The sequence below is a fragment of the Bactrocera neohumeralis genome, chromosome 5, assembly GCF_024586455.1.
Source record: "Bactrocera neohumeralis isolate Rockhampton chromosome 5, APGP_CSIRO_Bneo_wtdbg2-racon-allhic-juicebox.fasta_v2, whole genome shotgun sequence".
NCBI classification, from domain to species: domain Eukaryota; kingdom Metazoa; phylum Arthropoda; class Insecta; order Diptera; family Tephritidae; genus Bactrocera; species Bactrocera neohumeralis.
The window spans coordinates 77,481,116-77,493,596 of record NC_065922.1 but is presented as its reverse complement, the minus strand read 5'-3'; the positions used below and the strand labels follow the sequence as shown (position 1 = coordinate 77,493,596).

Here is a 12,481-nt window from a genome sequence, read left to right as displayed (position 1 = left end):
GCAGCTTAAATTGATCCGCTTATGTAACTTTATCCAACTTGTAAGGTTTTTTTATAAATGAAAATTTAATTACATAAACTTGTCAGTAGTATAGCAACACTGGCTGCAGAAAGCTTATCGGTTATAATGCGATTCATGTAATCAAAACAAATGAGTACTGTATCAAAACAAACAAAGTGTCAACGAACTATTGAATCGAAACATGGATCTTTACGAAGGTATAAAGTGAGGTTATAGCAGTTTCGCGCCGTTGTCAGGTTTTGGATTGCGTTTGACAGACTTTGTTTACAATTACTATAAAGGTTTGTCACTTCGTTGCGTGTCGTAATCTAAATTGTATCATTATTTTTTTATCAACTGATATTAGTAGGAGAAATAGTCCAGACAGTGTAGAGAGTTGGCGAAAACAATATTAACTTTGGACAGCTGTTATGAATACAAAACTCGGAATTGAAGGAGAATGTCAGCTGTTATTAAATTTGACGTGTGTCCGTTTTGTTTTCTATTCCACAGCATGCTAACTTAAGCTGTATGGAAGAAGTCGAGGTGGAAGCAACCCAACACTTGCGTGTAATAAAATAAAACCCTCAATATTTGTCAGCATTCAGCATTTTCAACCCTATGCAAACCACCGGGTGCGAACACTCTACAAATATTTAATTCACTCACTATGGCAGCTCACTAAAGCATTAAGCATTGAAATATCTCGCAAAAAATATATATTTGTTTAAAAAGTTTAGGGGGGTCAAAGGATTTCACACCATTGCTCAAGCAATGCCTGCTGCAAACTTTTTTATGACCTCGCCACATAGACGATTTATAAAGATTGCATAGCGATTTATGGTAATGACGCGCTCGGTTTGCCAATACAAGACGCCCGCCGCACAGGCGCTCGGCATGCCAAGCTTCACTTCGGTTGCAAGGCGAGAATTAATAAATTTAATTTTATTGAGAAATTTCTTGACATAAATCAAGTACGGGTGCGTACAATGAGCTGTGCGAATTGGGATATCAATACGCTAAAGAGGCTTGCCAATCCGTGGAGAAAATCTTGCGCCATGCCAGCGCCACTAAATTGACCGCATTAAGCTGGGCCCATTTGTCAAAGCACAAACACCTACGCGCAGCGGCAAGATTATTAGTTTAACGCTGTGAAAAGGTAGCAAACGGAAACAACAACACATGTGTGCTGCTCGAGCGTGAGTGCCGATAATGGGCACGTATGTGCGCGGTGTTGAGGGTTTAGTAAACGCAAACATTTGTGTGCTTCCTTTCAGCCAGGTGGCAACGCACACAATAAAAACAAATATGCTGGCGTATAAAAATTTATGACTTTTATCGCTTTCGCCCGCCTACCGCATGCGCTCCGCAAGCAACGCCACTGTGAAAACTTCGCTTCGAAGGTTGACAGTGCACACAAGGAGAAGGAGCAGGCAGCATAGCGTAGTTCCCAAGCGTATCTTAAAGGCTGTAGGCTACGCGCTCAACACCGCCGCAGTGTATGCGTGTGGCAGGATGTGTTGCGCGCCTGCTTTCCATACGCATTTTCGTTGTATCTAACGCGCTGTGCGGTAATTTTTAGTGCGCCTGCAAACCCGAACCTCAGACAGGTACGAAAGTGTCGGGGTAATGGTAAATGTTGTCTAGCAAACACTGCGCCGTGACTAATCAGTGCTCTAGAGGCGGTTTGGATGCGTGAGCGAGCAGCTGCTTATCCGCATGTGGCACTGATAACATAACCGTAAACAAGTAAGGCAAGGCAATGGGGAAATGCGAAGTTGGAAGTTTAGGAAGTGGCGCCAGCGTATTTAAACTTATGTACTAGCATAAAATATGTGCGCTAAATTAAAAAATCTTTGCCCGAGCAATGCGTATAGCGTTGTCTGACAGTACGTACCTATGTATGTAAGTAGAACAATGTCAGTACACTTGGGGCATGATAAGTACTGGAGCATATGCTTTTGTGTACCTTTTCCTAATGCTAGTATTTAGAATTGTCAAGGGAGTCATACAACGTGAAACTTAGAAACTCAAACGAAGGTAAACAAATTGCTGGCGCGTAATAAAAACACAGCCTGCTTATGGAATGCTTCAGCACCGAAATTTTTCAAAACGATCAAGCCACATCTAACGTGTGTAACTAAAAAAACAGCTAACTTTTCCAATAAAATTGCTTATGCAGCAGAAACAAAATGCAGGCGAAAAGAAGGAAGAAGCCAAAAAGGAGTAGTTGGACTGCGAGGAAGACGACGATATGGGTTTCGGTCTCTTCGACTAAACAACTCAACACTAAAGCTTAAAGCTAAACCGCGCAAAATTGCGCTTGCTCAAGCGCTTAAGCGTACCTAGCGCTCCCTCTCATGCTCTCCCTCCTTCGCTCTCTCGCTCTCTCATTCTTCATGCTATTTTCTTGTTTCCTGAAAACATTTGCATTTAATTTGCCTTTTGCGCCATTATTTACTCACGCCCGCTTAAAAGTCGCTACGCAGGCAGTAAGCCGCTTCAATTATGCAGCATATGTTTGCTGACAGTCTTCGATTACTACTTATATGGCAGCAGCTTGCAGCAATTTGCATTGATTGCCAATACGCAAGTGCGTAGAAAATTACGTGCTTCTCTAGAAACTCGCATCCTGCCATGTTCCTTTTATTTTCTTTTATTTTTTTTATTTATATTTCATTCATGGTGACTGCCACACCACCTGTTATGCCGCCATTGTTGCCGTAAAATCGCGAAAGAGCATTACAACATGGGTCCGCTCATTTTTAATGCACATACTTAACGTTTTCATTTTCTTTTTACAACGTTTCGTGTACGTTACAAGCGCTACGCCCACAATACAAGCACACCCACAACACAGGGTTTGCGTTCTTTTCAATCTTCGATGTATAAATTAATGTCAATCCGGGTGGAATTGCCTGTTTGATTGCTTACGTTTTTTTTTTGGTGTTTTTTTCTCGATTTCTCTATCGAAATCTTGTACTTGTAAGTAGAAATTGACACTTGCCACTGTCGGCAGGAAGATTGATTATTTTTTATGGCGAAGCCTGTCAATGTCGCCGTTATTTAACCTACACGACAAGTGGCAATTCCCCGAACATGACGTGGCGAGTGGCATATAAATTTAAGATTTTCGAAATAAAACAACAAAAGGCTGGCAAGCTTCTAATGAGACTAAAAATAGCAGGGTTATAAAAAAACACGTGCCGAAAATAGCGTAATAGGAAGGCGTAGCACGCGTACATGAGGTAATAAGGATATAAATAAGTAACGTAAGAAATATAAGGATAGCAAAAAAACAATAACCCTTTTTATTGGGCAACATTAAGCTTGCACTCACCTGTAGTTATAGCGTGGCGGCTTTCCATGCGCTCGTCATAAAATTTAGGCCAGCAACAGGCGCGCTACAAACAGTCAAAGCGCTCGCCAAACGAGGAGTAGTGTAATGCGACATGCCTTTATTTATTATTGTTTTTGCACAACTGTCTCTTCATTTACTGCCCAAGTCACACATGTGCAACGTTCAAGTATTAGTTATGTGCCGTTTTATTGTTACGTACGCTGTCAGGATATGTACGCATGACTAGTTTGTTTGCGTGGCGTGTGCATAAGGCCACGGAGCTGGCACAAAGGTGTCACTGGCTGCGTTCAACATAATTACACGAACTTTTTTACACATCGTGTATGGATACAGTTACATTGGCGGAAAGTTTGCAATTTTCCCGGCACGGACAACACCTTTTTTGTGACTGTGGCACTGGGGACGGTACTTTTGTGCACAACCGTTAGCTTTTTATCGGTATATTTGTTATTTTATGCTGAGTATTTTAAACTTTTTCATTTGTTTTTACACAGATCGCTTCATTAATGTTACTGACACCAACTTTTTGTGGAGGAAGAAAAACTTTAAGGCGTTGAACCCGGCACAGGGGCGCTGTTCGTTCACCATTCACAAAGTGTTGCTTTGCTTTACTAATAATATGATAAAAAAAGTTTATGGAAAGAAATATCAACTTCACTAACACTGAAGGATTTAGTTTCAGATTTTAAAAAAACAAACTAAATTTTTAAATTTAAGAAAGTTTTAACACGGCATTTAGAACTGTTTATTACAATCAGATCACTATAGCATATACATAGCTGTCATACAAACTGACCGTTCAAAACCCAACTCTTGTACGGAAACATTTTAATTTCTGATAAACTTTAATTTAGAAATTAATTTAATTATTAATAAATTATTCATTCTAATGAAAATTTTATTTTTAATATACTTTTTTTAATTAATTCACACTACCAAAGCAACACTTTCTAAAAGGCAGGCAGCAATTCACCCTCAACGCAATCTTTTTTTGTCAACGTACATATTTACTCACTTTATTTGGCACTTTATTAGCCGCACACAGCCACACGATTTTCACTTTTTCACTAGCTTTTACTAATAGTTACAATTGCTTACACGCTCTACGACGAAAACCGCTCACACTTTCCCACCTAACCCTTTAGTTGTGAATTCTTCCTTCTTTGTTTTTGCGACTCACATGCTCCAGCCGGTTTGGTTTTGCCGACTCATGCATTTTAATAGCGCTGCAGCACAAATGGACAGGTGAGTGGAAAACACCGGATGCCGTATATGTATTTATGTATTTGTACCGTTTCACTAGCAGCTGCACACACGTTTGTTTTGCGTTTCACTTTTTACACTTCTTACTTTCACAATTTCGCACTTGCTCGCTTTAACTTCATTTTAAAAGCTTTTGTTGGCCAATTTTCCTTTACACTTCACAGCATCAACTCGATGCTTACGCGCTTCCTTTGCGGCACGTAAGTATGTATATGTATGTACACATCACTTAACCTAACTTTTTGTAGCACTTGCTGATTTTCTGTTTTTCACTTCACTTCAGCTGCGTGCTTTTCCACTTATTTATTTATTTAGCCTGTGTATTTGCAGGATTATTGCAGACGCTGCCGTTTTATAATTTACACTTGCTTGCGAATGCACATTGCGTCCGTCCCTGCAGTTCCAGCGCCTCCTTGCTGCTTTCACACCCAAATCTCTCGCGTCCAGCAATGGGTGGAGGCGAAATCGTTTATACTTGTGGCACAAGCCACTCGCTTATTGTTGTACTGGCAACAACCACTGCACAGCTGCACTGCCCCACAAGTGCGTTCGTTAAGCCGACGACTGCAATCAATTTTGGCCGCAGTTATTTGTTCTGCTTAATAGAGTTCAACTACATGTTATTGCTTTTGCTGTTGTTTTTATTGTTATTGTGCGCATTGTGGTTCATTGTTGTAATATGTGTGTCATTAATAAGGATTTCGCAGCTTTAATGCACACGGGGTGGCGCACTATTTATTTTATGCGCTTTTGCGCTTAAGGTGGGCAGCAGGTGCGCGGCGGGTAGGAAGCACAGGACACACAGTCCACTCTCTGCGCTGATATGCTGTATAATTCAGCGTTTTTCACAAAATTTCACACTTTTCGCAGCACTTGTGTTGACACATTTTTCACAGCAAACGTCAAATGTCAAACACAGCGGATTTATGCGAGTAACGGTTTGCACCGAAAAACAATTAGCATACTTTTATACTGGCTTAGTTTACTCGCTGTTTCATTTAATTGATAAATTGTTTTTTAACTTTTGCTTCGTACGCTTTTCGTGTCCACTTTTCATACACAGTTCACACACCTTGCTCACACACACAGTTCACTTTCAACGTTTCTTGAGGGAAACTGCTTGATTTCATTGATTGTTTGTTTGATATTTGTTTCGTCCTTGCTAAGGTCCAGCAAACTCGAATGAATACGCACGACTAGCAGCCACTGGATGTTGGCCAAGCGAAGTGTATCCGCCGTTGTCTGTTTTCTGCCACTCATACATGCACACGGTGTACACGGCGTATGCTTTGCCATGTTTGGGAGACTTTCCAGCCAACACACAAACCGGATGAACGCGCGTAGTCAACAGCATCCAAAAGTCATGGACCAGTTATCAGTCTTTGCTGCATCCACACGAAAGCGTCAATGCGCAGCTGCCGCAAATGTCGCCCGCGTTGACGTTTACTCCCCTCTCGCTGTGGCCGAGGCATGTTTTCTGAACAAAACTCTCCAAACTAATTGAGTGCGTTGCGTTTTGCTCTAATTGTGTTTTCTACTTCTGTTGTGCGTTTGTGTGGGTGTGTGCCAACAGCTGATCTCGTTTGTTGTTGTGTATGCATTAAGCTTCAAAGTGGTTAGTTTAATTGTGATGGTTCTGTAGAAAATGGGGTCACGGGCGCGCAATTACTTGAAGAAGTTCGCCTTGTGAGTTGAATGAGGCATCCCGAACACAACTGAAATTGGAAGAATAAGTTTATTTACAAGTTAGGTTTAAAAATTATTTTTAAGTAAAATTATGTCTAAAAGAAAGACGTTAATTTACGATTTTAAATATAAATATGGCGCTATAGTAATGGTATTCTTTATGTTCAAAATTCTAATTGGACCGTTAGAAAAGTTAGATAGTTTGTAGGTAAAGATAAGTTAGTAAAATAGAATAAGCTAATTTTCAGGCATATGACAGAATTTTATTTATTTATTTTTTTTTTATTATACGAATCAAAAAAAAACTGTTTTTTTTTTTAATCTGAAAATTACGAATAATGATAATTTTGTGAAAAATAAATTCTAATTGGACTATTAGAAAGCGTAATTAGTTTTCCCTTGGGCAGAAAATATATGAGTATATGCCCATTTTTATTTCGAGGTTAAAAATATGACTATTTTTTTTTTACAAATTTCCATAAGGCACAGTACACCATAAACCATATTTTGATTTTTTATTTGCAAAATTCGCTTTACAACCCATTGTGTAAGCGCAGTGCTGCCAACATAACCTGCAAATGCTCAACGTCACTTTGACAAATGCTGTGTATATTTTCTACTACTGCCGTGAAGGTGCTTTTATACGTGGCCCCTCTAATTTGATATTTGTTCAACGCTGTGAATCTTCAAGAGTTTAATACAGTTGAAATTTGTCGTTTATGACAATTGCGATTTATACAAAACAAAACGATTATGAACCTCAAATTGTTCGGCACATTATGTGCGCTAGTGCTCTTGCAATTGCTCCGTGCCAGCGAAGCGTTCATCGTCACCGTTGACGCACACAATGAAGAGTGTTTCTTTGAGAAGGTGGAAGGCGGCACCAAATTCGGTAATTATAATTAAACCAACAAGTTTTTATAGACCATGTTTGCTCAGTTGTATGTACGTTTTCGGCAGGCGTCACATTCGAGGTGATTGAAGGCGGTTTTCTCGATATTGATATCAAAATAACTGGCCCGGATAATAATATCATACATGAGAGTGAAAAGGAATCCTCTGGCAAATATACTTTTGCCACCGTCTCAACTGGTATATATCGCGTTTGCTTCAATAATGAGCGCAGCAGCATGACTCCCAAACTGGTGATGTTCTCCATTGAGGTGAGCGAAGCGTCGCATCGAGCAGCGGGCGCGCCCAGCGAGGAGGAGGTTGGCCACACCAAGTTGGAGGATATGATACAGCAATTGTCGGGCACACTGACGGGTGTCAAACATGAACAGGAATACATGCATGTATGTATAGGAAAATTGCCCCGTTGCAAATTTTATTTTAAATAGTAAATACTTGATGACAGGTGCGTGACAAAATCCATCGGTCCATCAACGAGAGCACCAACTCACGCGTTGTCTTGTGGTCTACTTTCGAAGCGCTGGTGCTGGTACTGATGACCATCGGTCAAGTTTATTACCTGAAACGTTTCTTCGAAGTGAAACGTGTTGTATAAGTGAATTGTGAGCGGGCGCAGATGTGGACTTTACCTCCAGTTACAAACACTTTAGTTTGCCATTTTGTTGTAATAAAACGTCTATTTCTGCATAGTTGCGTTAAATGCAACTAATTCACCATTCATGTGCAATACGATTTTACTGCATATAAGTTAAGATTTTAGGCATCCATCTTTTCCACTCATTCTGTTCATATTTACGGAATTTACCGGTATGACAGAAAACTTAAATTGGCTCGCATTCTAATTTGATTCAAAATGTAATACCAGAATATTTTTTAGAGCAAATAAATTTAAGACTTATAAATGTGGTTTCATTATGACTGGTTGGGGGTAACACGGGAAGTCAAGAAAATAAAATACAAGAATTTTCTATATAAACTGTACAAACAATTTACAAGCAACCATAATTTAAGCAAAAAAATAAGAACTTTAGCCGAGATTCAAGAACAAGAGTAATCGGTAATCCAATTCGCCTTGTAATTAATTAATTTTGACTGATCAGGCAACCCTACAATTCGACCGCTCTCTTCAGAATGTTTATCTCTTAAATTTCAATGTCAATTTACTTTTCGGTTGTGTTTATTTTGTAAAGTGAATTAATAGCGAAAAACAAAATACAACAATGAATATTTGCAGCTATTAAATATTCCAAAGCGAACACTCATAGAAGACAAGAGTAGCTAAAAAATATTGCTGAAATAATTTGCAAACATGGCGATTATTGCATTCAAATTCAATGACGTTATGCTACGCATAAAAATACCGCCAGTGACCTTGGCAATGGTCGCTTGTTTGCTACTCGTGTCCTTGACGCCCACCAAAGCCGGAGAAGTGAATGACAAACCCAACATTTTGCTAATACTAAGCGATGACCAAGATATTACACTTGAGGGCATGACCCCCATGCGACAGGTGCAGAAGTTTATCGCAAAAGCCGGTGTTCAATTCAATCATGCGGTATGTAACAGGCCATTACAAATCTTGCTCTTCATTTTTACTTATTTTAAATTTTTACCAGTACACTAGTTCCCCACTCTGCTGCCCCTCCCGCGCCAGTCTACTGTCTGGCATGTATGCACACAATCACGGCACTATCAACAACACTATTAACGGAGGCTGCAATGGCCACCATTGGCGTACAGAAATTGAGCCACGGGCACTGCCTGTGCTGTTGCAAGACGATGGAGGTTACCAAACTTTTTTCGCTGGAAAATACCTAAATGAATTTCATGGCGAACGCAAACCGCCGGGCTGGACACAGTTCTATGGCTTACATGGCAATTCTCGCTACTACAACTACACTTTACGTGAGAACGAACGAAACGTTAGCTACACTGACAAATACTTAACGGATCTGTTGCGCGATAAAGCATTGGGCTTTCTGAAAACACGCAATAAGCAGCAACCATTTTTCGCAATGATCGCGCCGCCTGCGCCTCATGCACCGTACACGCCCGCCGAACGACACCGTGGCGCATTCGCAAATGTGAAAGCATTACGCACACCAAACTTCAATCGCGTACCACTCCCACAAGGTAACGCTACCTTGCGTCTTCATTACCACAATTGATTATTTTGAACCATTACAGAGAAACACTGGCTTGTGGCAGCAACGCGCCCTATGCCGAATATAACATTGAAATTACTAGACAGCTACTACCGACAACGCTGGGAAACATTGCTGGCCGTGGACGAAATGGTAGCCGCTTTAATTCAGACATTAGACGATTTGAGCCAATTAGACAACACCTACATCATTTACACATCAGATAACGGTTATCACATGGGTCAAAACGCGCAACCGTGGGACAAACGTCAACCCTATGAAACAGATATACGCGTACCGCTGTTGCTGCGCGGACCTGGAATACCACAGGGTGTGGTAGTGCCACAAACCATATTGCTGCTAGATTTAATGCCGACAATATTGCAGTGGACCATACTGCATGCCCACACACCATTGGACGGCTTGCCAATACAGGCAGCATTGGAACAAGTAAGCGATGGCAAACAGTTGAAAGAATACCGACGAAGTGTGTTGATACAGCATTGGGGTGAAGGCAACGCTGACACTTATAATCGCGACTGCCCATGGTCGCCCAAAGATCACTTGTCGCAGTGTACGCCAGAGTCGGATTGTCACTGTCAGGATGCTTGGAATAATACGTATGCATGTGTCAGGCAATTTAGAGACAAAACTGATCGACTTTTTTGCGAATTCAACGATAAAGAGGTGTGCAGCCATTTGAGATGTTTACTTCCAATAAATAATTAATTCTTTTATATTGCAGAATTTCGTTGAAGCATATGATGTCAATGATGATCCTTATCAAATCAATAACATTGGCTATGATTTGCTTCCCATTGAGCACGCCTTTTATAGTTTGGCGTTGGCGAACTTGACACGTTGCGCTGGCGGCCAATGCAACGATATCAACATTTGAACGTCGAACCACGTTGAGGCGCACAATATGATCTCCAGTTGTGATTAAATTTCGCAGAAACTTTCAGTATAACACATTTGGGTAAACACGTAAGTTATCGCCATAATTTGTCGACTATATTTCACCAAATTTTCTTTATTGTTAAAGCTCGAAAAATAAAAAAAAAGACACACTTGAGTAATTTTCTTGGTTAATGGTGCCTCTGACCACATGGAAAGTTACAACCACTGACACATTCAGCTTTAAAACTATGTAATTTTATTAATTGTAATGTTTATATATGCTGGACTTCGTTTCATGTGATATATCATGTCACTTCATTTTATTTATGTCCTTAAAAACTGAACGTAATCATAGCAATTAAATTAATTTATTTTTAAGTTAATCCTTCCATAGATATTATTGTATGATTTCACTTGGAGGTTTTTCAAACCATATTACTGAAGTTATTGTAGCAAAATGAAAACTGTATTAAAAAAAAAGTAAAGTACCAACAACTCAATTTAATTATGATTCAGTTTGCGCCGCAGCTTATTTAAAAAAAAAAAAAACAAAAAAAAAAACATGAAAACTATATAACTACGCGAACTAGCTTAAAGAGAAACAGTGAAATTACTACATTAAATATGTATATTTACGATTGAATTGCAACTTGAACGTTTTTATATATTTCGTTGAATAAAAACGATCTTTATTTTTGTTTAAACACTACGCCTTGTAGATTCTTGCAGCTTACGCGGTATGTTGTACGTTTTGCATTTGTTTCATTTACTTCGTATTCCGAAACAATTTATGCAATACCTACATAAGTTTATTTGATTTTGCAATTCTTGTTATTTCTTGTCTGTTTGCACTTAAAAGTCCTTAAACTAGTGTCTTACTCGGTCGGTTCTTTGCTGGTTGAATTTTTATCCTCTTCTGCATTAGCCGTATGCCAAGTGAGACGTTCCTCATAGAATTGTATGACTATTTGGGGGCATTTTACATTGGCTTGTTTAGCCGGCACTAAGTCAGCTTCATCGCTGCCCTTCCATTTCATGAGGAACATCAGCTCGCCTGATGAATCGGTAGCACCAAGTATTTTAGATGGTTCTAGACCTCGATCAAAACCCATTGTGCGTCGGTTTTCTCGCTCCTCTTCAACAGCTTTTCGTTTTACTTTTGAATCATTTACTGGCGTGTTACTGGAGCGTTTTTTGCTCTCTATTTAATTAGCAAAAGCAAATATTTTTCAGATATTAATATACAATTAAAATATATTTTTTCACCTTTCTTTGTTTTCAACGACTCCTCGAATGCTGCGATCAGGTCTGGGCAGTCGAGGTTCTCAACAGGTTCCCATGAATTTTCACTGCGCGGGTAACCTTTCCATTTCAAAAAATACTCGGTCTGCAAGCAAAAACGTGTGCAACATTTTTCCAATTATAATAAAATTTGCGCACTTACTCTGCCATTGCATATGCGTTTATCCTCAATGCGTTCCACAGAATACTCGCCCGCTTCAGACATAGTGTTGTTGTCGTTGCTGGCAATTTTGGTAGTGGCACTGTATTTGCTTCACAGTGAGTTAACGTGTTTGCATAAAATATATTAACTTTCAAAGACCCCTACTTGTGGAAAAAAAACAAAAAGTACCCTTTTTTGAGGACTGTATTCAAGAGTGCCGAAATTTGGCAAATGCAATCCAGTCCCGTTCGCTATGGAAACACGAAGCGGCAACGCCGTAATCGCTAGTCAAACTACTAAGGTTTTAAAAAGAACCATGCGGTGTAACTTTGTCGTTTGGTTTCCATGGAACGTTCACTGTATTTAAATTATTATAAATTTTTACCTTTGCTATTCAATTTCTAAGCCAAACGGACAATTAATTCCCACGGAATTTTCCGATCTAGTATTGGTGTGCGTCTTTTTCACTATCCTTTCTTCGAATTCCGTTTTCGTAAAGTGAAGTTAGACGCGATTGTACGATGAGGCGCTTTTTTGTACAGGTGAAGCGAAAAAGAAGCTATAACGTAACACGATGTAACCGAATATATTGACATAAACTCTTACGAATATATATCTTTTAGAAAGATTCCATTAACATGTTGTTTTATTAATATTTTTTTATTCTTAGAACGAACCTAAGTTTTTATCTCGACGAGCCGATGGAAAAATTTGAGAGATCTCAGAATGGATCTATAAGGAAACTAGTGCTCGTCTTCGATTTATAACAAC

The 12,481-nt window shown here is 39.5% G+C and overlaps 4 protein-coding genes across 5 annotated transcripts in view; 2 read left to right on the top strand and 2 right to left on the bottom strand.

The window, feature by feature from the left end:
- LOC126759245 (uncharacterized) overlaps nucleotides 1–6,331 on the bottom strand; it is a 162,912-nt gene extending 156,581 nt beyond the window's left edge. The window contains exons 1-2 of the mRNA XM_050473966.1: nucleotides 4,365–6,331; nucleotides 3,341–3,883 (exon numbers count right to left, since the gene is read on the bottom strand). The gene's annotated coding sequence lies outside the window, so the exon portion shown is untranslated. The remainder of the gene's footprint in view (nucleotides 1–3,340; nucleotides 3,884–4,364) is intronic.
- Nucleotides 6,332–6,910: 579 nt separating this feature from the next.
- On the top strand, nucleotides 6,911–8,124 carry LOC126759253 (transmembrane emp24 domain-containing protein 2). Its single transcript, XM_050473980.1, has 3 exons — nucleotides 6,911–7,202; nucleotides 7,271–7,605; nucleotides 7,668–8,124. Exons 1-3 carry the CDS (start codon nucleotides 7,064–7,066, stop codon nucleotides 7,815–7,817), a joined length of 624 nt encoding a protein of 207 aa, XP_050329937.1. The 5' UTR covers nucleotides 6,911–7,063; the 3' UTR covers nucleotides 7,818–8,124.
- A 232-nt stretch (nucleotides 8,125–8,356) lies between these two features.
- On the top strand, nucleotides 8,357–10,835 carry LOC126758317 (N-acetylglucosamine-6-sulfatase-like). Its single transcript, XM_050472550.1, has 5 exons — nucleotides 8,357–8,777; nucleotides 8,839–9,355; nucleotides 9,410–10,053; nucleotides 10,112–10,353; nucleotides 10,412–10,835. The coding sequence occupies exons 1-4, from the start codon at nucleotides 8,532–8,534 to the stop codon at nucleotides 10,262–10,264; spliced, it is 1,560 nt and encodes a 519-aa protein (XP_050328507.1). The 5' UTR covers nucleotides 8,357–8,531; the 3' UTR covers nucleotides 10,265–10,353; nucleotides 10,412–10,835.
- LOC126758319 (chromobox protein homolog 1-like) lies at nucleotides 10,500–12,232 on the bottom strand. 2 transcript variants are annotated; one of them, XM_050472552.1, is made up of 4 exons: nucleotides 12,096–12,232; nucleotides 11,711–11,874; nucleotides 11,533–11,653; nucleotides 10,500–11,467 (listed from the first exon to the last, which is right to left on the bottom strand). In XM_050472552.1, the coding sequence occupies exons 2-4, from the start codon at nucleotides 11,771–11,773 to the stop codon at nucleotides 11,142–11,144; spliced, it is 510 nt and encodes a 169-aa protein (XP_050328509.1). In that variant the 5' UTR covers nucleotides 11,774–11,874; nucleotides 12,096–12,232; the 3' UTR covers nucleotides 10,500–11,141. The 2 variants fall into 2 exon arrangements, with proteins under 2 accessions (XP_050328509.1, XP_050328508.1); XM_050472551.1 differs by having other exon boundaries at nucleotides 11,711–11,871.
- Between the last annotated feature and the right edge of the window lie 249 nt (nucleotides 12,233–12,481).

Bases quoted from the DNA above. Each gene is read 5' to 3' on its own strand.
- LOC126758319 (XM_050472552.1), bottom strand. From the start codon at position 11,773: ATGTCTGAAGCGGGCGAGTATTCTGTGGAACGCATTGAGGATAAACGC. The intron at 11,654-11,710 runs GTAAGTGCGCAA...TTTTGCTTGCAG, and splicing joins AACGCATATGCAATGGCAGA to ACCGAGTATTTTTTGAAATG. The intron at 11,468-11,532 runs GTGAAAAAATAT...CTAATTAAATAG, and splicing joins GTCGTTGAAAACAAAGAAAG to AGAGCAAAAAACGCTCCAGT.
- LOC126759253 (XM_050473980.1), top strand. From the start codon at position 7,064: ATGAACCTCAAATTGTTCGGCACATTATGTGCGCTAGTGCTCTTGCAA. The intron at 7,203-7,270 runs GTAATTATAATT...CGTTTTCGGCAG, and splicing joins GGAAGGCGGCACCAAATTCG to GCGTCACATTCGAGGTGATT. The intron at 7,606-7,667 runs GTATGTATAGGA...ACTTGATGACAG, and splicing joins ATGAACAGGAATACATGCAT to GTGCGTGACAAAATCCATCG.
- LOC126758317 (XM_050472550.1), top strand. From the start codon at position 8,532: ATGGCGATTATTGCATTCAAATTCAATGACGTTATGCTACGCATAAAA. The intron at 8,778-8,838 runs GTATGTAACAGG...AATTTTTACCAG, and splicing joins GTGTTCAATTCAATCATGCG to TACACTAGTTCCCCACTCTG. The intron at 10,054-10,111 runs GTGTGCAGCCAT...TTTATATTGCAG, and splicing joins GCGAATTCAACGATAAAGAG to AATTTCGTTGAAGCATATGA.